At 38.0% G+C, this 27,994-nt stretch overlaps 1 protein-coding gene across 1 annotated transcript; it reads right to left on the reverse strand.

Moving 5' to 3' along the window:
• Positions 1-306: 306 nt before the first annotated feature.
• On the reverse strand, positions 307-27,955 carry kif22 (kinesin family member 22). Its single transcript, XM_077206188.1, has 13 exons — positions 27,798-27,955; positions 27,345-27,540; positions 25,914-26,041; positions 25,606-25,760; positions 15,233-15,442; positions 13,295-13,688; positions 13,085-13,205; positions 9,309-9,429; positions 8,874-9,057; positions 6,367-6,455; positions 2,942-3,163; positions 2,739-2,798; positions 307-601 (listed from the first exon to the last, which is right to left on the reverse strand). The coding sequence occupies exons 2-13, from the start codon at positions 27,536-27,538 to the stop codon at positions 572-574; spliced, it is 1,908 nt and encodes a 635-aa protein (XP_077062303.1). The 5' UTR covers positions 27,539-27,540; positions 27,798-27,955; the 3' UTR covers positions 307-571.
• Between the last annotated feature and the right edge of the window lie 39 nt (positions 27,956-27,994).

Below are 27,994 nucleotides of genomic sequence, written 5' to 3' on the forward strand. Positions count from 1 at the left end.
CCCACATGCAAAAACTCCTTGGCACAAAGGCTAAATAACAGTATCTTCTACCTATCACTTCGCAGAGTAATTGATACGTCTTTTGGAAGTTGCATTCAAAATTCATTTGGATCAAAAATAGTGTGAGTTTGAATAGGCATGACACCTCTGCAGATAGTCAGATTTGCTAATGTGTGTATACTGGCCAATGTGGGGAGAATCTCTGAATCTTTGTTTTTGAGAATACCAATAATGCAGTGTTTCACAAAATTAATCATTTCAGGTAATACAGACATTTATCAAGTGAAATAAAACTCGCTGAACTTCTTTGATGGCATTTATTTAGTGCCACATGAAAAATGAAGCAAGTTCATTTAAAAAAAAAAAAAAGTTAAACACTAAAGGGAAAATTGGCATAAGTATGCAGGAATCAGAAAACATGGAAAATAGCAGTTAAGTATACACAAACTTGTTGACCAAAAAAATACTAATAATATACAAAAAATATTACACATAAAACGGGTGTAAAAACATCTTAAAACACACGCTTAAAGCACAAGCGCTCCTCTTCAGACATCTTGGCTCAAATGCTTCACTTCCCCAAACTGCTGAGAATATTCGCCTGTGGAGGGAAAGTAGTGAGAGTGTGTGACTCAAAGTCAATTTCCTAAATCACATTCAATTGTGTTTCAGCATGAACAGAGCTGTACACAGGCAGTGTTTCCCCTAGAAATTTTTCCAGCAGCGGTGCTATTATGTGCCCGAGGTTGTTACGAAGCCGCGCGTGGTGGGGTCCGGGGGCATGCACCCTGGAAGATTTTTTTTTTAAAATAACCCCTTAAACCATGACTTCTGGCAAGTTTTGTGGATAGAAATGGACATTGAGAAAAACAAATATGACATACCATCAACTGATTCAAGGCATGATTATTGCAGCACGTACCTTGAACTGCAGTCACAAACAGAAACCTTCATTTTATAATTTTAGACAGGATTGTTCATGTTTTCTTTTGGGTTCATTTTCAGCTTGGTAGAAATTGTTTAGGGGAAAAATGTGACGGCACAACCCAGAAAAAGATTTACAATTTATTGAAAAATTGTATCTTAATGGGAAAGGCCACACCCAATCTGTGATCACTTAATTTTTCTGGGCTTTTTATAGAAGATCTCTAAGGCTCTTTGGTAATTGAATGATATTGTGGGGGTATTTTTTGTTTTTGCAAGAAGTCTTATGCTCATCTAGCCTGCATTTATTTAATCAAAAATACAGAAAAAACAGTAGCCTAATATAGTGAAATATTATTACATGATGTTCTTTTTAACTTTTTATTAATCAAAGAATCTTAAAAAAAAAAAAAAAAAAAAAAAAAAAAGGAGCGTATCATATTAGAATGATTTCTGAAGGACACCAACAAGTTTAGTAGACTCATCTGAAAAATTAAATATGATTTAACGTTAACTATCAGGACTATGAGCAGTAGGTGATACTTCCTCGTCCTCATGGAGAGCGCAGTTCGTACCGCTTTCTCCTTTCCACAAGCGCTTGCTCTCCCGTGGCGTCTGTCGTTGCTATGCAACCATGAACAGAGGCGCGCTTGAAAAAAAGAGCGCGCCGGCCGCATTTGGAATAATGAATTTGCACGCGCAAAAAATGTGCAATGTGAACGGCCCCTTATGGCAACGTGACATTAGTCTAATCGAAAATATTTCCATATGTGGCTCTTTGCTCCTTGTTAACAAGGGGATTCAGAGCTACCGCATGCAGCGCCGCCGGTCGCCATGACAGTGTTTTTAGGTGTGTAAGTGAATGAAGTGAATGTCGTGATATTGCTGATCATGGAAAGATTTTACAGCGGTGCTGAAAATCCAGCGGCTGCGCTGCGCCGCTGCTGAATACATTGTAGGGGAAACACTGACACAGGGTTTTATAAATACCGAGGTCCTTGCTAAAGGGATCTTGCTAGGGGGTTCGGGGGCATTCATGATATAAAAAATAACTTTTAAAATGGAGTGAACACGGAGCAGTTTTTCCGAAGTGGACTCAGAGCGATTACAGAACACTTAAAATTATGAAAAGTGAATTTAAGACATTAAAGAGGGAAACCCTGCAATTGCCAGAAATCCGTCGTAGCGACGGTGAACTTTAATCCCTGCATATTCTACTTTTATTTAACCGCTCATTTAATATCTGTATGTTTGAATAGAACTGTCATGAAAACAAGTTTGGAAACAGCCACCTTTTAAATGTTTATAATTCAAAACAAATTGGAGCAGAAACAATCATTAAAAACTAATTCTAAAAATGTTTTGTATACAAATAAATCAATTGTTAATCTTAAACTTTAATATCAATGAACCAACTGACAGGGTTCCCTGTACAGTTTACAGCAGGGATGCCCAATCCTGCTCCTGCCATCGACTGTCCTGCACAGTTCATCTCCAACCCTAATCAAACACACCTGCCTTTAATTTTCAAGTGATCCTAAAGACCCTAATTGGTTGCTTCAGGTGTGTCTGATTAGGGTTGGAGATGAACTGTGCAGGACAGTCGATGGCAGGAGCAGGATTGGGCATCCCTGGTTTACAGCATTAAGATTTTTCGTATTGTACCTGATACACATCCAAATTAATCTACGTTGAATCGAGATCGGAATGTAACTGAATCAGAAGCTTGTGAATCAAAATCAAACTGAATCGTGAAATTTGCATTAATGCCCAACCCTTTTCCATAGTAGACATTACTGCTGCAAACCAAATACCTTTATGAAAGAAGAGAAACGTTTAGCTGTAACGCCTTCGATTTTCTTTAGGTCTTCCACCTACAAACAAGGGGGGAAAAAACGTTTTACATGTATATTATACATGTATACAATATTACATGTGTCACTATGAATCCATGTCTTCACAGGTGAGGACTCAATCTCTACAGAGGATACTTCTCAGCATCAGTCAAGCACTTTACCTGAGAGAAGTCCCCATGAATCTCTCTCCAGCCCATGATCAGTTTGGCTTTCTTGTCTCCGATCAGCTGCAGGCTCTTGAGCTCCTTCAGAGAGCCGGAGTTCAGCGTCTGCAGGATTTTCCTTCTGGACTGCTCCAGTAAGCCTGAATCCAGATGGGATTCCCAGTTGACGTCTAAGGTGGAGGGTGGATCCACACCTCCATTTTCCTTACCCTCACCCACCTAAAGAGCAAAAAATAAATAAAAAAATTCACAAATATTTTATCTTCATGTCAAACACGAGAGTCATTTTAATCGATTGTCATTTTGATAAGAGTCCGATTCTTAAATCCCAAGAATCAATCTTTTGGTCTATGCCATTTTCAGTTGATTAATGAACACTTTGTAGCATGCCTCCCATTCAATAAATTGCAAAAAACCTTGTTCTTTGCTACGTTTGGAATGAAAAGGTCTCAACTTTCAAATGGTCAATTTTCAAACAATAAATAGCGTTTTGTCGCTCTTTAATGTGTTGTGACAGATCGCTGTAGCGCAGCTTAGTTCAAACTTGTGAACATCATCACTTCCTCTTTACTAAGTTAAAGCATGAAATATGAATGAACATCAGGTGTTGAAAGATACAGTACAACTTACATCACTAAGCCATAGCGATTTTAATTTTATTTAGATTTATTGTTCAATACTTGCGCATTTTATAATATGCATGGCTGAATGATCTTTTCCTCTTATCTGAGTAACCATGAATGACGGAGTATTTTAATCCATGCGATCACTCCCGTGTGATCATCGATTCCAGATTAAGTTAACTAAAAACAGTATTTCAACTTTCCACATCCACCCCAGCCCGTTTACCTTCAGGAGTCAGAAGTACCGTGACTACTAGGGCTGAAACGAATCCTCGAGTTACTCGATTACAAAAATTCCTCGAGGCAGAGTTAAGTCTCGTTAAATTCCTATGACGCGCGGCGGAGGGATTTGATAGTTTCACACGGACCGTTTATTCACACGGACCTGTTCAGGAAGCATATATTTTGAATTTAGTTGGCGCAATGGCGGAGAATAAATATGTAAATAAACGGCAGAAATTGTCTAAAGTGTGGGATCGTTACACACTGAATTCATTTAACTCGCTGAAACAAGGTAACGTAGTCTAAGCCTATTGATGTTCGCTGATTTTAATCCCATACTGTATTTGTAGCGATGTCGTGATGCGTGATGCGGTTTGACTAGATATGATTTTTAGCTTTGATGACATTTTTAAGTAGTAAACGTAACTATCACGTTCAATTGCAAGAGAGTATAGCCTAAAAAAAGAACCTCTTCACACACACTGCATCAAATCCCCAGCCTGTTGGTTTTTAATAAAGATTCGGAGTACTCATTTTTCAGTTAAAACGCACGGGGAAAAAAAGTGCGTCAGCTTTTACTGAATTCAAAATATATGCTTCCTGAACAGGTCCGTGTGAATAAACGGTCTGTGTGAAACAATCAAATCCCTCCGCCGTGCGTGTAGTGCTCGTCATAGGAATTTAACGAGGCTTCGAGGCAGAGTTTTTGCCTCGAGGAATTTTTGTAATCGAGTAACTCGAGGAATGGTTACAGCTTTTCTTCAGCGTTAAACTACCAGAATACACAAATATGCTTAGTTGCTTAGAGTGGTTATATTATAACATCTTAAAGGAAAATTCACATATGAGATAGCTTTATAACTTGCATACTATATAACTTATAGTATATAACTTATAACAGCTTTAACTGAAATAGACACAAGTTTAATATAACTATTCTGTTAATAAAACACACACACAAAAATATCCGATTACTCGATTAATCGATCGATTAAGTGCTATATTAATCGATTACAAAAAGAATCGATAGCTGCAGCCCTAGTGACTACTGTACTGTCCTCGCTAATGAACTCAGTCAGACGCGGAAGAGGGATCGAGCGGGATTCTTTATTGCTGCTGATTTTTTCCACTCTCTTTTTAATGATAGGCTTTACGCATCTGTCAATCATCCCTGCTTGCCATTTGGGGAATGAACCCAGCGCTATGATTGGTCGAACTCCGCTTCTTTTGCTGTTGCTTGATTTGAGGACAGCGCGTGCACAGAAGCGTCACCAGGTTTTTGTGTAGTTTAGAGTGACAAATCGTACCACCGTACTTTGAGGTCAAAATGCGTATCCGCTACGCAAAATGCGTACAGGTTGGCAGGTCTGCAAGGATACTAGCCATGACAGGAATTTACATAATTTGACCGTTTATAGGGATAGTTCACCCAAAAATGAAAATTCTGTCAGTAATTACTCACCCTCATGTTGTTCCAACCCTTAAGACTTTGTTCAAAACTCAAATTAAGATATTTTTGCTGAAATCCGAGAGCAGTCTCGTAGGCCCACTATTGGCCAGCATCACACACGACCAGCATCGGGCAATAGGGAGCCTAGGTTCTGACGTAGCACTGCTACACTACGAGAACTCACTCAGAAAAAAATGAATAGTTAACTAAAGTCGCTATTTTTGCGGACAAAAAGTATTCTCATCGCTTGATAAACTTAAGGTTGAGCCACTGTAGTCACTTGGACTATTTTAAACATGATCTTTACTAACTTTCTGGGCTGGCAAGATTCGATCCCTTAGAAACCTATGGATGAGTGAGACAGCTCTCAGATTTCATCAAAAATATCTTAATTTGTGTTCTGAAGATGAACAAAGGAACAACATGAGGGCCGAGTAATTACTGACAGAATTTTAATTTTTGGGTGAACTATCCCTTTAAGCATAAGCAGTGAAAAGGAACTCATTTGTTACTCTCAAGCTGTTCTTTATGTATCCACAAAAGAAAGAAAGAAAGAAAGAAAGAAAGAAAGAGAAAAAGAAAGAAAGAAAAAGGAGAAAGAAAAAGAGAAAGAAAAAGAAAGAGAAAAAAAGAAAGAGAAAAAAGAAAAAGAAAGAAAAAAGAGAAAGAAAAAGAAAGAAAAAAGAAAGAAAGACTAAAACATCTGCTATGACAAAATCATACACATGATTTGAACCTGACATATTATTATTCTTCACCAGATTGCAGCAATCTACATGTAGATTTCAATTGTGGTGTTTCAATGGTTTGTGCATTTCTTACTCAAACGATGGTTAACAGAAATTTACATATAAATAAGAACTAAATTAGATCTAAAAATCCCAAAAGTGCTTAAAAAAGCTTAGGAAGGTTAATACAAGTCTTCTTAAGAGACTATTTGATACAGCATTTGCATTTTTTGGTGAACTATCCACTAAAGTGGCCTTCATACAACAAACACTGGCATGTGGACATGCATCTGCCAAATACATATTTAAAATGTCAGTTAATGTATTGACCCCAAATTTCCTGATTGGCACATTAATTATTGTTGTGCATTTTAACAGCACACAATGTTGCACACTGACCTCAGTTTGGACACGTTTCTTCTTCTTATCCAATAATTGAGAGGGTTTACACACCACACCACACTGCTGCAACGGCTGCACCTGGGAGACTGAGAAATAGGTCCTTATTTATTAACTGTCTAAAAAGTTATACAATGCTTTTCTAAATGTAGCAATTGTCAAGTCCAAGAGTAAAGGCCCGATATACTTCAAGCTAAATGGAAGAACTGGCGTGATGAAAAACGAAATTTGTTTGGAGTTCGATTCGAGAGTTCAAAACAGCTTGCCAATGCAAACTTTTTGGAAAAGTTTGCTCTGGCTGGTAAACACCATTGAACTACCATCGGCCCATGGCGATTATGTAATAGGTAAGTGTGGCTCCACCATTTTTTTTTTACAGTCTATGGTAGGGTTGTGCCGATAGACGATATTATCGTCCATCGTGATGGCTGACAGACATCACGATGTTAAGCCAGCATCGCGATACCCCCCCCCCCCCCAAGTTTCCATGGTTACACGTCATGCTTGGCACGTGATTCACCACAGCAAAAATAGCGCTGTATGAATGATGTAACGTCAGCGCTTTTATTTCTAAATATTAACAAACCTGGTTACAATGTCATCGACTATCTTTTATTCCGATTCTCAAATACGTGTGAGTGAGTTTATTTTGTCGTATAAAAAACCTTTATAAATGATTTTGATCTGATCCTGTCTGTTGGGTTTATTACAGCACGTGAATTCATCAGTTTCCCCCTGAAATACATGGCCTGGGAGAAGAATAGAGTTAACTTTATAGTTAACGTTACTTACACTGAGTCTGATATGAATAAAATCCGTCAGCAAATATATTTGAATGGGTTGTTATTGCTGCTTCCACAGACACCATTGTGTATTTTACAAACTATAAATGTATTGTTTTGCTATAAATTATATGTATTTAAATGTCTGAAACCTAAAATAAACATTATGTGGTTAAAAACACTGAATAGTTGTGTGATATATGACAAGCGCTGAGCGGGTCCGTCTCGGCACCAGCCACAGCGCGAAAGCACAGGCCGAATTGCAGAGCTGGTGTGCAAGCATCCACATCGCTATGATCAGATCGCTTCTTAACTGCTGCCATTTTTGTTGCGCGTGTAAGACTGGAAAAACTTGAAGGACTTTAAGAGAGGGCCACTCTCTGAGAAAACAAAGGAAATTAACATTTGAACTCCCCCCTCATGCACTATTGAGACGAAGGTCTCACCTCCCTCATCCTAATCTACATTTCTGTCCCCCATTCTTCATCCTGGCAGAGATCTCCCAAACTCACACAAGAATCTAAATGGTTTAATGTGAATGATTATGATCTAGTTTTATACATATTTGGTATTATTTGAAATGTCTCGGTACGACTGGTAAAAATGTCTCATTCCCAAAGAAGTAAACCCAAAAGGTAATAAAGTTCTTAGGAAGTTAAGAAATATCTTCCACACCCTCCAATATTGGAGGGTGTGTCTGAGTTAACACCTTCGACCATTTGACTGAATGCTAATTTTCCACTGCTAGCAAATGGTGACTTACAGGTAAATTTCCACTGTGAATGATGTTTAGATTTGAAATGAGGTCTGGGTATATAATGAAACGCAGCGAGAGCTCAGGGCCTTTTCTGTACTTCAGATCGGTCCGTGAGGCTGAGAGGAAGACCTCTCAGCCTCATGTATTTCTTAAAGTCGGGTTTGCATCTTCTCTCTATTCCAGAGCATTTGATGTTTTGTATCGATTATCTTTAAAATGATTATGAAATTGGCATGATATATTTACCTTACATAATAAATTGTTACATTTGATTATTTTAACTGACTCTGACATTGTTTTCATTGAAGAGTTAAACGGAATAGTCAAACATTCGCTCACTTTTAGTGAGGCACAGATATTATTAAAACCTTTCATTTATGGAGTCAGATGAAGTAACGAGTAAATACATATGAGAAAATGTATTGCATTGAACCAAAAATACTTTGCCACGAGAAAAGACAGTAACACGCAAAGACCTTCACCGCTAATTCGAATACCGCCATTGGATCGAGTTAGACGGCCCTACACACGTTTATTTTGTTATTGAGAGGAAAAGCGAGCAGCACATATTTTCATAATCTAAACGTCACTATCTGCAGCGTGGGCGGCATCGAGATGTTCGCTAACAGTTTACCACTGCAAACGCATTTCATACTTTTTACCCCTGAACAAAGAACGAAAAAGAACCGAGTACATAAGGGCCCTTAAGATTGCAAAATAAAGTCAATCCGGAAGCACAAAAGCTGACAGTAGCAGGATGAGAGAGGGGACGGAGCGGAATCGCTTTGAGCCCTGAAGAGTGAAGCAACCACAGCGTCATAGAAACAAGTGGATGCTAACAGAACAAATGAACAGGTAGAGAGGAAAGACCAGGGAAACGTCTTTAAAGGGTCATGAAACATCAATGCTGAGTGCCTATGCATAAAGGGTCCCAGGAGGAGAAAAGGATGAAGTCAGCCACATCTTACCCTGTAGCGGTGTGACAACGGCCTGCTGTTTGCGTGGTTTGGCAGCTGTAGACTGTTTTCTGTGCAGTGGGGGCAGATCTGTCTTAAAGAGAAGAGCATCTTCGGACTCATTCTCAGTATCTTCACTCTGCTTATTAAACATTTTTGCTTTGTCCTCCAGTTCCTTCTGTTTCTCCTTCAACATCTTCGGAGAGAGCAGAACATATATTTGAGTCACCCATTGTCAGGTTTTCCAAATTGAGCACCATGACCACTTGAAAACTGGGTTAAGGTTCCAGACTCAGTACAGTTTGAATTAGTAATCCAGCCTTATTTGCAATTTGATGGATGAACTATAAGCAGGACTGAGGCATGTCTAACTGAAACTTATTTTCTCCGTTCTGATGCATTGAAATGCAGATGGAAATGCTGAAGTCAGAAGAGGCTGTACGATACCTGAATTTCTTTACGGGACTGTGCCACAGTTTTGAGCAGGTTGAGTCTCTCTCTCTCAGCTGAGCCCATCATCATCTTCTCCAGGGCCAGGAGTCTTTCCAGAACTGATGAATCTGGTGAACTGAAAGACATCTAATCTTATAGAACATATACACCAGGAGGTTCATGTACATCATTATTTGTTTACAATGATTTAACATTAAATCACCAATTTGATAAATCAAATCCATTTAACGATAAAATCGCCCCATTAATACACTCGTCCCAGGAAACTTTTAGCAGCAAAAATAGTGTTATAGTAAGTTCAGCTCACTTCCGATCATTTCAAAAGAACCACTCAAATCACACAATTTTCTGCATCATTATTCCAGTCTTCAGTGTCACATGATCCCCAAGAAATCATTTTAATATGATGATTTGATGCTCAAGAAACATTTATTTTCAATGTTGAAAACAGTTTTTGATGCTTAATGATTTTGTGGAAACAGCCACGTTTCAGGATTCTTTTATGAATAGGAAGTTCAAAAGAACAGCATTTATTTGAAATAGAAATATCTTTTGACATTACAAATGTCTTTACTGTACCCCAATTTAACTACTATATTGGCACATAGCAGGGATTCCCAAAATATTTACTTAAAGGGGTGGCTCGGAATTTTGGACATCGGGCCTCATTTACAAGTTAGCCTGTGTGTTATTTACCAGTGGAGTCAGTTTTCGAAAATGTTCACCCAGTCCTTCCAGTTGCATAGTTCGCCGGTGCTAGGCTAGCGCGAGTCAATGGTATTGGTTAGCCTACCATTAAAACAGTTTTATCCTCTCCACAGTTCACCAAAAGCACATCAATTATAACGCCAGACTATCGATGTAAATGTCTGTTGAGAGAATAATGTTAGAAATCAAACTACTCAATGTAGCTTGACATATCAAAATATATTTCAATGATCGCATTACATTTACAGGAACTAGTTTCTCAGCAGCGGCGGAATTTTACTTTGCTCCGGGAGTAGTACTGCGCCGGAAAGTAAACAACAGAATCGCACTACGTTACAGTCGGAACGTCAAGTAGCCTCGATTTTGAAACCTTCGATCGGAATTGAAAGAATTGGCAAAATGGTTATTCACTGTAGTTTTAGAAATTGTACAAATAAACCAAAAAGATGGTCAACAAAAAGTTTCTACAGATTTCCAGTAAGAGATCCAGAATGGAACCAACTGTGGCTTCTTGCTGCTGGCTTGGATAAGGAGACACCAACAGAGACACTACTGAAGGCCCGAATTTGTAGCGATCATTTTAGATCAGACGACTTTGTACAAAGTGATCGAAACGATAACAAGTCACTGAGTTGGAATGCAGTTCCAGCCGTCTTTCCAGATTCACCAACAGCTACAGATGAACAGGTAATAACTTTTGTTAGGCTACTCTAACGTTAGCTAGCCAATGAAGCTACTCTTTCATAACTGATAGATCGACACCGACAACGTTGGTGGAGATAACGTTACAGTTCAATGCATAGTGGAGAATTTTTTCTCTTATAATAGCACACATTTCCTCATCTTCATCGTCTTCAAAGTCCGAAACATTGTCATGGCTTTCAAACGTGGCCATAATCATATGTCTTGTTGCTTTATTCTTGAAATAAACTCTGTTTCTGTAGTGATGACGAGTGTCAGCGGAAGGTAAATACACTTGCGTGATTGTCATGTGGACCGGCTCTCTCGGTTGCCTTGCTAACTTAATATCACTCCGCCGCTGCTCTAGACTATGCTGATAAATACACGGAACAAAGTATAACTATTGCAATGCGATAAAAGGGTAGTTTGATATCTAACATTATTCTCTCAACAGACATTTACATCGATAGTCTGGCGTTATAATTGATGTGCTTTTGGTGAACTGTGGAGAGGATAAAACTGTTTTAATGGTAGGCTAACCAATACCATTGACTCGCGCTAGCCTAGCACCAGCGAACTATGCAACTGGAAGGACTGGGTGAACATTTTCGAAAACTGACTCCACTGGTAAATAACACACAGGCTAACTTGTAAATGAGGCCCGATGTCCAAAATTCCGAGCCACCCCTTTAATATAAGATCATTTCAATTATTTTACTCCACGTTAACTTGACATACTTTCTGATGTTGGTTAATGGCCATATTACATGTACAGGCAAAAATGTTTTTTTAAACAAATAGTAAGGATTTTTATTTTTAAATAATTTCATTTGAAAGTTTTATAATTATTGGCTTAAAGGAATAGTTCACCCAAAAAATGAGCCTTGGGTCAGGGGTCAACCTTGCGCTGGAACTTGACTTTCTCGTGAATGCCTGTACGGCCATTGCTGGAAACCAGTGATTATAGTTTATTAAGTTTTAAATAAAGATATTTTTCTTACAATAATGCATCGCTTCACTTCAGAAGGTAACCCCCTGGAGCTGTATGGATTACTTTTATGATGGATGCGCTTTTTGGCGCTTCAGAAACTCAGGCACTAATCAATGCCATTACAAACCTGAGAAAAGTCAACATATTTAATACAACTCTGAATGCGTTTGGCTGAAAGAAGTCAAATAAACCTTGGAGAGTAAAATATGGGATAATTTTCATTATCTTTGAACTATTCCTTAAAGGGTTGGTTCACCCAAAAATGAAAATTTGATGATTTACTCACCCTCAAGCCATCCTAGATCGATTGTATTCGTCTGAAAGAAGAATGTCATACGACTTATATTTAAAAAAATGTCCTGGCTCTTCCAAGCTTTATAATGGCAGTGATCTGCTGTATATATATATATATATATATATATATATATATATAATTTTTTTTTTTTTTTTAAGGACTCTCAAGTTTTGAAGACAGGCAAGAGTGACATCTAGCCGCCGCCGGGGTGGGGGTTGGATAAATTTGTCATTGGTTGTTACGTTAAATCTTACCCAGATACAATAGGGCTGTTTTCTGATTGGCTATTGTGTAGCTCGACGAACAACACGAGAGGAGACGCGCTTGATTCTTGCCGGTTCCAGAGTGAGAGCGGCGCGGCCAGAGTTTTGGGTGCTGCGGCATATTAAATATATAAAAAATATTTTTTCAGCGTGAGAAATACAATGTGTGGCGGGAGAGCGTGACAAAAGACCGAAATGAGTGACTGTCACGCTCAATGCGTGACACTTGAGAGCCCTGGTTTCTAAATATATGCATCGCATCAGAACGCCTTTATTAACCCCCCAGAGCCGTGTGGAGCACTTTTATCATAAATGGATGCACTTTGATGGACTTTCAAAAATATACGTTTTTTAATTCCATAATACAGCTTGAATGAGCCAGAACTTTTTTTTATTATACTCTGGTTGTATTCGTTTGAAAGAAGAATATCATATAGACCTAGGATGACTTGAGGGTGAGAAAATCTTGGGCTAATTTTTATTTTTGGGTGAACTATCCCTTTAACTTCAACTCACAAACCCTAGTCTGGGAAACCCTAGGGCAAAATGAAATTCTCATTAAAAGCAATTCACAGCAATTAAAAAGAGATATCAATATTAAATATGCTTAAAAACCCAGAAAGATCAAGGTTTTAGCTAGATCGCCCCAAAAAAGTACATATGTCCTCCCAATGAATGTCCAACAGGGCACATTTAGCCTGTGGTTTTCGGCATAAGGAGAGTCTTCCTTTGAGCACCAGCTACCAAATCGTGGCCTACTGAACAAAGCCAAGACCTGCTTAAGTGCTCCAGTTCAGTAAACCAGTTCAGCTGTTGTATCGCGTGCGCTTACCCATGTGGATGTACAGGCGGCGATGGGGACTGTTCAGCTTTCTTTACCTCCTTAGACTTCTTGTTCTGGGGCTCAACAGAACCTCCAGCTTCCAGTTCCTCTCTGGATCTCTTTCCATGAGCTAAAAGAGAAGGGACAAATTACTACAATTACATACACCGTTATTCTCAGCATCCAGAAAAACATATATAAGAATACTGCACTGCTCACCAATTGTTGGGGCTAAAACGGTTTCCTTGACAAAGGGTCGATTGACAATCTGCTTGGACTTGGCGGCGAAGTTAAGGGCTGAGAAGGTGTCAAAGTAGTATCTGTACTCCGGCGCGATGTTGGTGATCATGACAGAATGTGCGGAACCACCCAGAGAGTCCTGCAGCAGACGGGTGAGTTTACTGTCCCTGTAGGGCACGCGGCCCCCGGCCCCTGTGTTCAAAGCGTCCACCACTTTACTGAGGGTGAAGAGGGAAAGGTTGATGGCTCCACTCTCTTTCAGACGAATGCCCTGGTTTCCTGTGCGTCGGTTGTCCTCTGAACCGGCCAGGTCAACCAAATACAACTTTCCTGTTTGTTGTCTGTGTGGTGGCCCACGCCGAGACTTCACTACCTGAGAGCAAATGCATGCATTGATGTGACTTGTTAGTCTTCTTTTTCAGAGGGTTGGTAACCTTTATAGCTCCCTATGAAAGCAATTTTATTTTCTGCAGTTTCCATTATATATGAATTATATATTATATATATTTTTCTATACATTATATATATTTTTCTATACATTATATATATTTTTCTATACATTATTCATATATATATATATATATATATATATATATATATATGCATTCCATTTTAATGGTTTAATGAATTGTCAAAAAACATTGAAAACATAAAACTTTAACAAAAACTTTATTTTAACAACAAAAACGATTTATTTTAACAACAACAGTGGCCAATGAAATGTTTATTTTCCCCAGAAAGTCAGGCTACGTTCACACTGCAGGCTGAAACAACACAGATCCGATCTTTTCAAATGCGACCCAGGCTACTTGGGTATGTGGTCCAAATCCGATATGTAACCGATCTTTTCAAATGCGACTTCAATCTGAACGGCCAGGTCACATGTATCCAACCCGCACGTCATCGATATGCGACAAACGTCATAATTCTGCGTTGAAGTAGGCGGGAATGAGAAGATAAACAACAACTATGGTGGACGATGCTGAGACCAGTCAATGGAAGGGAAGCGAGGTTTCTGATTTAATTAATATTTGGGGGGACAGCTCTATTCAGGCCAAACTCGAGGGCTCTTATCGGAACCGAACTCTTCTGGGTCATTTCACGTTCACACAGGAGATCACAAAAGGTCACATTTAATTGGAAATGTGAACGGCCTTGCAAAAAAATCGAATTTTTTCAAAAACAATTCGGAATGGAGCATTAAGCCCCTGCAGTGTGAACCTGCAGCCTCTGTTGTGTGTTTTATTTTTTACTGGATTCTGTGTTTTATGATTTAATTAAAATTCATTATCAAAAACGGTGGTGATCAATTGAATGCATAAAACTATCAATTTAAATCTCTTCAAATGTAATCAAATGAAATTTGGTCAATTACTTTCATTTTTTGGCACATGGAAAACGTGTGATATTACTTAAAAGATTGTTTTAATACTGTATTACTGTTCTTTGAAAAGTCCATTCTACTGTACACTAGTAATATATTTGTCAGTTGCTTTTATTTTGGCAGGTTTAGTGAACAACGTAACTGCGGTATATATGTAGATATAAATATGTAGACTTCATATTCAAATAGTCGAATATTCAGACACTAGTCCATGTCGCGATCTGATCAGTTGATTTATCCAAAATTTTGCCTAATTCTGTGACATTCTGCGTTATACAGTAAATTCCATTTTTATTCATGAGGATCAGTGTTTTCCGTATTACAGAAATCATAGGGGTCTAGCTTTATAATACTAACATAAGTGTTCTCTCTCCCAATTACAACCAGCAGACACAGTAAAAGTAAGTGGTTTTGTTTGAGGGAGAGATTTATTTTCAGCACCGGCTACCAAATCATGGTCTACCACACAGAGACCAGGACCTGCTTAAGTGCTAATGGAGAACCAGAATGAAGTGTAATGTGCACGTTCAAACCTTTATGAGGAGGATAGCGTGGCTGCGGCTGGAGCGCTGGTTGAGTTTAGTAGAGGCTGTGGTGCGGTTTAGACTCGCAGGGATGAAATGAGTGTCAAAGTCAGCAAAGGTTGAGAGGGGTGTGTGCGTTAGACCGGGAATGAGGATGTTTCTGTCCTTATCTTCACGGATGGGCAGGTCCTGGGAGCCTGGAGACAACAGGTCCAGCACCTACAGATACAAAACGAATCAATATTCCAGAGCAGATGCCCACTGAAATAGGGTATTAGTATAAACAAAAATACATGTTAAAATCTTGCAAAAAAATTTTTTTTTTTGATATTCATTTGATATTTTAACAATTTTTAAATAAACTGGACCAAATTAATTCAGCAAGGATGCATTAAATTGTTCAAAAATGACAGTGACACTTGTATTTTACAAAAGACTTTTATTCATTCCAGAACCTTAAAAAGTTACCACAGTTTCCACAAAAATATTAGCAGCACAATGATAAAAAAAAAAAAATAATATTAGAATGATTTCTGAAGGATCATGTGACACTGAAGACTGGAGTAATGATGCTGAAAAGTTCAGCTGTCATCACAGGACAATTTTTTTTTAAATTTTAAACATTAAAATAGAAAACCACTATTTCATAAACTTCAACAACATAAGAGGAGATCCTTTGAGCGCAGCTGATGGAGTGACGCACGAGTGATCAAGTATTCCAATGTATTCAAAAAAAAATATCTCATTCGTTTCCTCCCTCCTTGCAGCCTTCCCTCGCATCCTACAGGGGGTGCAGCTGAGACGCGAGGAAAGGAAGCGAGGATGCACAAATAAGAATTGAGAAGCACCCAATGTTTCATCAACCAATTGTCTGGATTTAATAAGCAAATATAGCAGACAATATAATCAGGGCGTGGAGGTGGCCGCGTGATCACATGCATTGCTCATGAACTGGAGCTCGTCTCATAAACGGGGATTAAAGTGAAAAAAATTCTTCTGACTGAATTTTTTTTCAGGCCAAGTCATATTCCTTTAACTTTATTTAAATAGTCGAGACCAATAGCGTTTTAAGGGGAGATGTTTTAAACCGCTTTAATATTGCCAGTTTGCGTATTTTAAAAGCTATTTTAATCTATGAAACATTACTTAGCTTGACAAATAATCAACCATCTACATAACTTTTCAGAGCATGTTTTTATTTATCTTATAAGATCAAACAATGTTAAACTATATTAATATATAGTTTGTTCCATAGCAAATCGTTTTGGCTGAGGGCAAAATGAAGTTTCATAACTTTATATATTTAGGCTATTTAACACTAACTTTGTAGCCTATTAGAGAGCTGACTAATGTTTGACTGAATTGTTTGCTTTATTTCTCATTGTATAACTTCTTATACCTATTAGGCTACTTATACTTTTATACAGGATATTATTGATCATTAAAACTGACATTTAACAAAAAGAGACAGGGTTGTGTAATGTTATATATTCTAAAATATATAAAATATTCTTTATATATATTTTACTATGCATTCTCTTCACTGTATGTGTACATACATAATAAAATAAAACGATACAACCCTGTCTCTGTTTGTTAAATGTCAGTTTTAATGATCAATAATGTTTCATATTTTTAAAATGTAAACAAAAAGAAGCAGGGTTGTGTTTTATATTTCGTGTTGTTATAAATATATGCAGTGAAGATAATTGATGTGCGTTGCCTGAACCACATTTGTCTGGCCATTAATATGTTTATGACAATATGTTAATTTATGAAAAGAGGTGTTTTATCGTTTTATTGTTGATGGGAAAAGAGGCAGAGTTGTATTTGACACCATATTCCGTTTTATTGCTGCCTAAAATATACATAAAGACAGTGGCGTGCACAGATCTCCACAGGGGCAGGGGCGGAGGGACCAAAAAGGGCACTAAATAAAAAAATTACTTCTTGACTTTTTTGTTTCTATTCTTTCTTTCCTTGGCATTCTAATAAAATATGTTGATACAATTATTGGAATGCATAACACATCAAATGAAAATAGGAATATTATGATAATATTACTAAATATTATTTACTTTACCAAACAAAACAGTGAGAATCAAAAAGGTAATTATGGAAAATTAATTTTGAGTTTTGTTGATGTTGTAAATTGAATGCATGTATTATATGTATGAAAGACAGTGTTAGCTATCATGAATATGAATCAGTAACACTTTACAATAAGGTTTCATTAGTTAAAAGTAGCTAAATGAACTGCACTTCTACAGCATTTATTAATCTTAGTTAATATTAATTTCAGCATTTACTAAAACATTAAAATAAAAAGTTGTATTTGTTATCATTAGTTAATGCACAGACTGTGACATAACATGAATAAACAATTAACAGTTGTAGTATTAACTAAGATATAGCCTACAGCAACAAATGTGTTGCTCATGGTTAGTTCATACATGAGAAATGAACCTTATTGTAAAGCGTTACTATGAAATCAAAGATATAAGTTCCTTACAATTTAAGGTAGGACATGGACTTAAGATTTAATTTAACTGTTAGATGCATTTCCCCTTGCACTTTTATTCCTTGGATAAAAACGAATGACATTGTCACTCAGAATGCGTCTGAAATAGAGTTATACTTTTATTGTAGTTAAGAATAACTCGTATCCTGCAGCAACTTTTAGAGTAGCATGGTGATGGTAGGATAAATGTAATTTTCCGTATTAGCTTAAGCGTTACCTGCTGCTCGTTTGAAGAGACTCACGTGAACTGCTGCGTAGTGCATACCAGAACCGTTAAATGCGTATGAGGCGCTGCAAAGGAAACTCCGCCAATTTTTTTTAAATATAATATTTGTTTGTATTATTGTTAATAATGTAATAATGTTAATTATTGTCCGAAGTTTGCATACTTGGTATTGAGAAACGGCAAATATTGACCCGGGTTCTGTTTTCTATCATGCGCCGTGCACGTTTGCGATGACGTAGGCTAATATGCACGCAAACGCACCAGGGTTCGATAGAATCAAATTGAGTGTGAAACCAGACCAACGCTGCGGGGGGCGCCGGGAACAAACGCGCTCGGATTTGGACCGCAGCAAACCAGCTGTCATGCACTTCTCCAAAACTAATATTAATTGAGTGAACACTGAGCAGTTTTGCCGTGAGCAGGAATTGAGACCCCGGAGTGGACCATAGGCGAAGTGATTACAGAATGCTTAAAGCCTGGATTGGAGCGAAAGCACGTTCCCCTCTCCACTCTATCACATCCCCCTCAGTAGGGTGAATACACCTCATCTTTCCTTAATTTAAGACCTATTCAAACTAAAATTAAGACATTTATCACTCTATTTGAGAAATTAAAGCCTATTTACGGCCTTAAAATTATGAAAAGTGAATTTAAGACATTTAGGACAGACGGGAACCCTGCAATTGACGAAAATCCGTCATAGACTCGCTGCAATTAACGGAGATCCTTCGTAGCGACGGAGAACTTTAATCCCTGCATAAATTAACCAAAACTGAGCGTATAGGCTACTTGCCTCGCAGACATGATAAAAAACGTATATATATATATATACACATATATATATTTTAAGGGTGCTCTGATTGATCGGTAGCCGATCATAATCGCCCGATAATTACTTTGGGATGTGTGATCGGCGGCCTCTATAAAGGCCGATCAAGAAAAGCCGATCAGATGACGCAAAACTCCCGAGACAATTTTTTTATGCCCTGGTAAAAATGGCTTCACCGGTCTGGCAATTCTACAAGGTGTGTGAAAGAGACAATTCATTAGCAATCAATCTGTAATGTGTATACCATGCCGCTGCCCGCTTGTCAAACTGTGCAGCCTCTCCGTTCAACCCGTAAATAAATCCATCGATCCGCAAACTACGTTTGAGTTCTTAAATGGTCTAGGAGTAGATCCTTTGCCAAGCATGTCAGAGGTTGCGGGTTCTAAATTCTATTTTTAGAATTTAGGCTTTCATTCTCTTTGATAGGCGGCATAGGCCTACATGAGTAAAAATGTATCAGCCTTTTGCCTTTACACAAGAGCGTCATCTCCAGAGCTGCTATGAGTCACTTTGAGAACGTTTCAGCATTTAATTTGATACAAAAATAGGGGCGGTTCTAGGGTCAGTGGATATTCGGGGCTTTAGCCCAAACTAAAATTGGGTATTTTTATTTAAATTAATGAATTGATTATAAAAGTGATTTAAGGGAATAAAAAAAAAAGAAAGGTTTATTGTATTAATGAAATCATTACAGTTGTAAAATATTAAATCTATCTACTTACATTTTACCAGGCGTTCGTTCACTGTTAACATCCTTCTGTGAACGGTAAGCCCCACATTCTTTAATCATTTTGACATTGATGAGCCAGACGGCTGAACTTTTTGTCATCAAACAAACAGAGCGGTGCGTAACGGAGTAGCATCAGAGCAGAGCAGCATCAAGAATATCAAATACATTGCAGTGAATCTCTTATTTGCATCTTAAGGTTATTGCCAATAATAATGACAGGTTTGCGAAAAGTGTAGAACTCAGTGAGCTCGCTCAAAACACGCGACTCGTTTAAACGCCTCTGATTGGCCGATGCGTTCAACAGACATGTCTGTAATTGGCTACAATGCTCAACGCTGCAAAAGCGCGTTGTAAGTACCTTTAATTCAAAGGGAAAAATAAATAAAACTGTACTATGCACTTTTCATGATTAGGTAATCACGGCAGCTGTAATCTTATACACATTTGTTTTTCTGATGAATTGTTTTGCTCTATGAGAAAGACAGGGTAGCAAAATCTTTTATTCACTACAACCCACCAAAATAAAAGTTTGATTTAACTTAATTACTAGGATGTGTTCTGCAACAGTGTTAATTCTGTTAGGATTTATTGATTGTTCTGCCATTGATATAAGGTGCAATTAGTTCATTAATTTAAAGCTGATGCACGTAAAGTCACATTACATAATTTAAATGTTATTTTAAATGGATGGTTCACCCAAAAAAATGAAAAGTGTCACCATTTGCTCACCCTCAAGTTGTTCCAAACCTGAATGAGTTTCTTTCTCCTGCTGAACACAAAAGATATTCTGAAGAATGTGGGTAACCAAACAGTTTCTGGTACTTAAAAAAAAAAAACATATGGAAGTCAATGGGGTCCATCAACTGTTTGGTTACTGACATTCTTCAAAATATCTTCTTTTGTGTTCAGCAGGAGAAAGAAATTCATTCAGGTTTGGAAAAACTTGAGGGTGAGTAAATGATAAAAGAATTTTCATTTTGGGTGAACCATTATTTTAATGTAAAATATTAATGTTTTAATTTTAATCTAGGGAATTTTAATGCTTGTTTATTAGAACAAGCCTGTGCTCGCTGTCTTGCTGTTGATTTTAAGAAAGCTTTTAAGATAAATTACTTAGTGTAAATGCTATTAAGTCCAAATGCAATTTGAATAAAAGACCCACTGTTTATAAGTATAAAAGTGGTATTAACATGATTTGAACTGACATGCGTTTCTGTTCTATAAAACAGGTCTTAAGTTTTAGGGTGAAAAATATTACAATGCAATTAATTCCAATGGCATTTAAGAGTACAAATAGTTAAGCATATTAATCACAGACAGTTATTGTTATGCGAGGGGGTCCTTAGAAATTTTTCTCCGCTCTAAGGGGTCCCTGGTCCCAAAAAGTTTGAGAACCCCTGTTTTAGAGAGTCTCCACAACGGCGATAGATTGAAGCGCGCGTCCGAGTGAAGACTGCGCGCGAGCCACAGAGAACGCTGTATGCAACTGATCGCCGCGGCAACGAGCGCTCAGCTTGAGTAAAAAACAACAATACATTTTAGCGCTAGATATCTTATTTAATAGCGAACTAAATGAATGAGCTGCTAGTTAACTGGAGATATTTTATTTATTTGTATTAGGTACATCCGTGCGTGCCTCAATGTTACAAAAATTGGTGGGGGACAATATTGATCCTTAGAAACAGTGGTGGGACACGACTTCACTGGATCTAAACAAATCAATCTAATTTGATTGACTAATAAATAATGCTACATGATAAATAGAAGGCTTCCAATAGACCCTGTAATCGGTGATCGGTATCGGGTGATACAGCTTCCAGTAATCGGGGATCGGCCCCAAAAATCCTGATCGGAGTACCCCTAATTATATATATATATATATATATATATATATACACACATACACACACAAACACACATAAAGGATTATTAGGAACACCTGTTCAATTTCTCATTAATGCATTTATCTAATCAACCAATCACATGGCAGTTATCTCAATGCATTTAGGGTAGGGCTGGACGATATGGCCAAATTTTATATCACGATATATTTCTTAATTTCGGTCGATACGATATAATTCCGATATCGATATGAACAATATAAAAGCCTCAGAAAAACTGCCAAGAACGCCCATAACAGATGTCTGTTCCTACAATCTTCTGAAAAATGAATTTGCCAAGTCTATAAAATCTGCTGGAGTCTTTCGCTACTGCACCATAACAAACTACATGAAGTAATGAAATAACCCATCATAATAATATTCTCTTCTCAATACCTGCTACAAGACTATGAAAGCATATGGGTAGCAATATTCAGTTTGAAATGTAATATGCAAAATGACAATGTAATATGTAAAATGGCAATGCATTTCTATTTTTAAATTTACATTTGCCATAACATTTGTGCAACATTTGGTACACAAAATGGGGGAATTTTTTTCCGATTTAAATCCCATTTCCTGCATTTACATAAATTTAGGGACTATGGTGTTACAAAATCCAGGAAATAATTAAGTTGATTATAATGATAAAAACTGCCAAAAATAAAAGTAGGCTACTAAACTATGTATAACAAAAATATGTCTTACTTTTTTCAAGACTTGAGATAATCATTTTATAAAGTCAAAAATGTTCACCATTAATGTTGTGTGTGTAAATAAAACTGAAATATACAGAAATTGAATAAGGTTATCAAATAGTCTGAACTGCATAAATTAAATATAGATTAATCCTTATTAAACTACACACGTTCTTTAGAAAACAGTGAGTAATTTGCTCTGTTCCCCTTTGTTCTTTGGTTAACTTAACTGACAGACAGAATTGGCTGCTGTCCCTTTAAGATCTGTCGCTGATGAGAGGATCTTACGCATTTAATTTTCTCATTTAGGATACTCCTAACTTTCATTTAAGATTTTATTTAACTCAATTAGACTGTTCTTGTGAGGATACAATTGACAAAACAGACATTTTGGCATAAATGTGTGTGTTATTCTTCAAGCACTAAAGAAAGAGAACTGGATTCTGCGCGTCGTGTGCGTGCGCGCGTCAGGACATTCACAGGAAGCGATACCTGCTCATTAGAAATTTCGGTGAGCTATTTTTAGAGTGTGGACGCGACGTTCCTGGCCGCGGACGCGCGCATCGGCACAGTCTATCTCCTGATCCTTGTTTGATGTGTTCCCGCTGCTAGTCGGACTCGGCAGTCACACTCCGGCACATTTTGCAGCACGCTGAAACAGCGAAACACCACTGAATTTATACCACTGAATTAGTCTTTCCTCTCTTATCAACTATTTCGTATGCTTTCTCCTCACTTGTGGAAGCTCGTTCAGTCACATTTGCATTGCGGTCAGGGGCGCTCATTCTGTGGCTGAAACTTGCAGCGTTGGAGATCCGATGCTCTGAGCAGTGGCTGCGTGTCTGTGGTGTACGTCATCAGGAAAGTAGCCAATTGTGTTCTGCTCTTTCTGACGGCTGCGCGCCTAACGTCAGTCAGTGACAAATGCTGCTATGTATATTGAAATATCGAAAATGTGTTCAAAAATCATATCACCGTTATCGAAAAAAAAAAATATTGCGATATATATTGATATTGAATTATTGTCCAGCCCTAATTTAGGGGTGTGGTCCTGGTCAAGACAATCTCCTGAACTCCAAACTGAATGTCAGAATGGGAAAGAAAGGTGATTTAAGCAATTTTGAGCGTGGCATGGTTGTTGGTGCCAGACGGGCCGGTCTGAGTATTTCACAATCTGCTCAGTTACTGGAATTTGCACCCACAACCATTTCTAGGGTTTACAAAGAATGGTGTGAAAAGGGAAAAACATCCAGTATGCGGCAGTCCTGTGGGCGAAAATGCCTTGATGCTAGAGGTCAGAAGAGAATGGGCCGACTGATGCAAGCTGATAGAAGAGCAACTTTGACTGAAATAACCACTCGTTACAACCGAGGTATGCAGCAAAGCATTTGTGAAGCCACAACACGCACAACCTTGAGGCGGATGGGCTACAACAGCAGAAGACCCCACCGGGTATCACTCATCTCCACTACAAATAGGAAAAAGAGGCTACAATTTGCAAGAGCTCACCAAAATTGGACAGTTGAAGACTGGAAAAATGTTGCCTGGTCTGATGAGTCTCGATTCAGAATTTGGCTTAAACAGAATGAGAACATGGATCCATCATGCCTTGTTACCACTGTGCAGGCTGGTGGTGCTGGTGTAATGGTGTGGGGGATGTTTTCTTGGCACACTTTAGGCCCCTTAGTGCCAATTGGGCATCGTTTAAATGCCACGGCCTACCTGAGCATTGTTTCTGAGCATGTCCAGTTCTTTATGGCCACCATCTACCCATCCTCAGATGGATACTTTCAGCAGGATAATGCACCATGTCACAAAGCTTGAATCATTTCAAATTGGTTTCTTGAACATGACAATGAGTTCACTGTACTAAAATGGCCCCCACAGTCACCAGATCTCAACCCAATAGAGCATCTTTGGGATGTGGTGGAACGGGAGCTTCGTGCCCTGGATGTGCATCCCACAAATCTCCATCAACTGAAAGATAATATCCTATCAATATGGGCCAACATTTCTAAAGAATGCTTTCAGCACCTTGTTGAATCAATGCCAAGTAGAATTAAGGCAGTTCTGAAGGCGAAAGGGGGTCAAACACAGTATTAGTATGGTGTTCCTAATAATCCGTAGTAAGTGGAGTAGTAAATATTACTACTCCACTTAAATGCTCTTGTGTGAGAATTATGCTCTGATAAGTTGATTGACAGCCTTTAGGTGTGTTATTGTCACCACCTCATCAGCACTGAAAACATGGGGGATTTTTTTTTAGACAATCACACAACCTATTTGATATTCTATAATTGAAGCTGCCGTCAGTAGTTTTTCCTTTGTCGCCATCTCTGTACGAAATCTGCAATTGCAGTTATTCACGGAATTATCAACTTTACGTGGGTTTTGCCTCGGCGGATGAATCCAATGTTTTGAGAATGTGCGGCTGTCAGTCACCGCGCGGTGTTGTGGATACTGTCATTCGGAATCACAGATTCTACTTTTTGGAAGTATGACCAACATAAGAGTGTTCACTGGAAAATGTCATCTTAACAAGTAACATCCACTTTGGTTCTGACCACCTAAGGGGAAAAAAAGCATTGCAGTAAATCGCGCTGATAAAATCTAACGATCGCTTATATCATGTCAAACCGTGCAACTTATACTTTGTTCTCAAATTGTTTATGTTAACAACATCAGCATTACGTGACTACATTCAATGCCCATCCAATATTTATCCTTGTTTTCGCATGGCCCGGTTGCAGTCTCTTTTTCTGTAGCCACTCCGAAGTCTTTTGCATTTTACAACGGGTGAATCTCCAGTTCTCACTGGTGACTGTCCTTTGAACCTTTCTGGATTCGCCATAAAATTAATAAATTTAATTATATCAAGTGCTTTGAGAAAAGGCTATAAATCTCCATTATCCTCACACGCAATATAGCCTACTAGCCAGGACACCTTTATGTGTACAGATGTGACGTAATGATGCAAAGACATGCTCGAATTTCCCGCGGAAATCCACCAGTACCAATGGAATTAAAAACATGGCTGAATTTGATGGAATTTGAACACTGGCTGGTTATATACTTCCTCAAATTTATTTTGGATAATTTTTAACCCAAAAAAAAGTTACGGACTGGAGCTTTAAATCAACTAATCGAATATTCGAAAATCAGGACTCATCCATATATATATATATAAAAAATTAAATATGCCCTGTGGGTTATATGTATGTGATATATATTTTTCATCACATACATATAACCCACAGGGCATATTTAATTAAATTCACAGTAGCACTATTGTTTTTAATACATTTTGCAGCCTTAGAAAATGGTCTAATAACGCGGTTCATGGGGAATGCACCACCTCCTAATTTTGCCTGTTACTCGACAAGGGTAAAAAAAATTAAAAAACGATTTTAAACAAGGAACCGTGACAGCCCTAATAAAAATTGAAAACTTAAAAAGCGCATCTATTCTGTGGTAAGCATGCTCACCACAATAGAATACCTTTTCATTGTAGATCTCCAAGTAAGACATCCCAACCGAGTATTCCCAACCATCCTGCCCCTTTTCCTGAGCTCCAACCAGATTGAAGACCTCCCTCACAGCTCTGGGAATGACCCCCGGCTCCTCTTGACTGCCAAACATGGTGTGGGTCTTTCCTGAAGAGAGGAAGAAGAAATCTTCCGTGTTAGAGAGTGAAATGTCTATATAATAGCACATCATGAAAATCTCAATAAGAAGCACATCATAAAACTTAGTTTAAATCTAAAAAGGCAAATTAACTGCAAAGGAGATGAAGGCAGGAAGGATACCTGCTCCGGTGGGTCCATAGGCAAAGACACTGGCATTCTGACCATTAAGGACGTGGGGGAGGATGGGCTTGACAGAGGTCAGAAACACCTCCTGCTGTGTGGTCTCTTCACCATGAAACACATCAAACCTACAATCCAACATACAATTCAGACCAGCGTGAATCAATCACTGCAAAAACACTTGCCCCTGGTTTCACAGATAAGGCTTAAGCTAGTCCCAGATTAAAACACATGTTTGAGCTGTTTTAACTGAAAGCAACTTGAACTGGCATATCTTCAAATATCTCACTTGCAAGTGTTTTGTCTCAAGATGCACATCAGTAATGTTTTTTTCTAAGGAACATTAATGAAAGCTGCTTAAAGGTCCTAATTGAACTAAGTCCAAATCTTGACTCATAAGCACCGTCTGTGAGACTTAGCCATAATGGCATAATTTGTTGAGTACCAAGATTAATAACAACTTTATAAATTTGTAACATTTTGTCCTTAAAATGTCGATCCAAACCAATCAGACTTTCGTTCCTCTCTGAAACTACAAAATAAAGCTATTAATGAAATGAGAAATTTCTGTCCCTCAACTGAGTCTCTATAATTCACCCAAAACTGAAGCTTCAAAACATTCATAGAGATTGTAAAATAAATCCAATTTTTTTCTTACACGTCAAGCAAGCATGAGCTTCCGTTTACCAAATTTGAGTGCTCTATGTATGTTTGCTGATCAATGTTGATATGTGAATAACAGCCTAAATTAAATCTGTTCATCATATAAAGCGAGTGTCTCTCTTCAGAAGACTTTGATTAAAGCACTGGATTCATTTTAAACTCTTTATGAAAGTTTTGAAGCGTCAGTGTTCTCAACAGAGGGACAGAAATCTCTCAGATTTCATAAAAAATATCTTCATTTGCGTTCTGAAGGTGAATGAAAGACTTAAGGTTTGGAACAGCACGAGTTGAGCTGTAAATGATAGAATTTTTGGCCTTACAGAAAAATACTTTTTTAAAAAAAGCTCTCTTATGTGGGCTTTAAGAACAAACAAAGCTTTAAAAATTCCCCCGAGAATCAAATCAAACAAATAAATACAACACTACGGATCAACATTGTCGTATTATATTATTTTCACAATTGACCTACACATGGAAAATTAATGAAATCAAGTTTCCTGCAACACATAATCAAGACGTAACAGTAAACCCCTCTTTTCCAAGTAACGTTATAAAGGCCTGTTATGATTGTTTCAGTTCCTGATTACCCCAACAGGCACACGAAGAGCCAGTGGATTTTCATTAAAAGAGAAGATTCATATCAGCACCAGCTACCAAATCATGACCTACTTCACTGAGACCATGACCTGCTAAAGTGCTTAATAATAAAGACGACAGAATGAGAGGAATAAATAAGAAAAACCGCAAACTTTAAGGATTATAACTGACTGGTATTGAAGGGTCTCGGTGGCGTTCCTCCAGTTGATGATCTCCAGCTTTTGTGGCCCCAGGCCCCTGACACAGGACCCCTCTCCTTTATCATCCTGCGTGTCCATGTAGGGTCTCAACCGAACCGCTACACGAACTCTGGAAGTCCGTCTGGATCCAGCAGGAGCTTCATTCACAGCAACACGCTGTGCCATATCTGAGATTACATAACACACTATCAAATACTTCCTGATATCCACCGAGAAATAAATGCAGTATCGATATAGACGTAATAAAAGACATCTAACGTTAGATCCATTAGATGGAAGAAAGTTCAGTTTTCTTAATGCGCTTATTAGCACTCTTTAAGGTTGCTGAAGTAGTTAACGTTAAAGGACTGACGCGTTTCCCTTTCAAAAGCAAAAAAAAAAAAGCACACTGTACCTTACATATAAACTAAATAAAAAAACTTACCTATTTACTTGTGTAACTGTTAAACAAGGTCTTGGTTTATCTAATCCGGCACAAAAAAATATAATTCAGTGGATCACAACAACTCTACAAACACCTCAACAATGGCGACTGTCGGACTAAAGCACGGTTACTTTCAAAAGATTATGACTCCGCCCCTTAACTAGTTTTAACCAATCAACACACCCGAATCCGTGAGA

The sequence above is a fragment of the Siphateles boraxobius genome, unplaced genomic scaffold (assembly GCF_051911475.1).
Source record: "Siphateles boraxobius isolate OS27281-9 unplaced genomic scaffold, OSU_SipBor_1 55, whole genome shotgun sequence".
Taxonomy (NCBI): domain Eukaryota; kingdom Metazoa; phylum Chordata; class Actinopteri; order Cypriniformes; family Leuciscidae; genus Siphateles; species Siphateles boraxobius.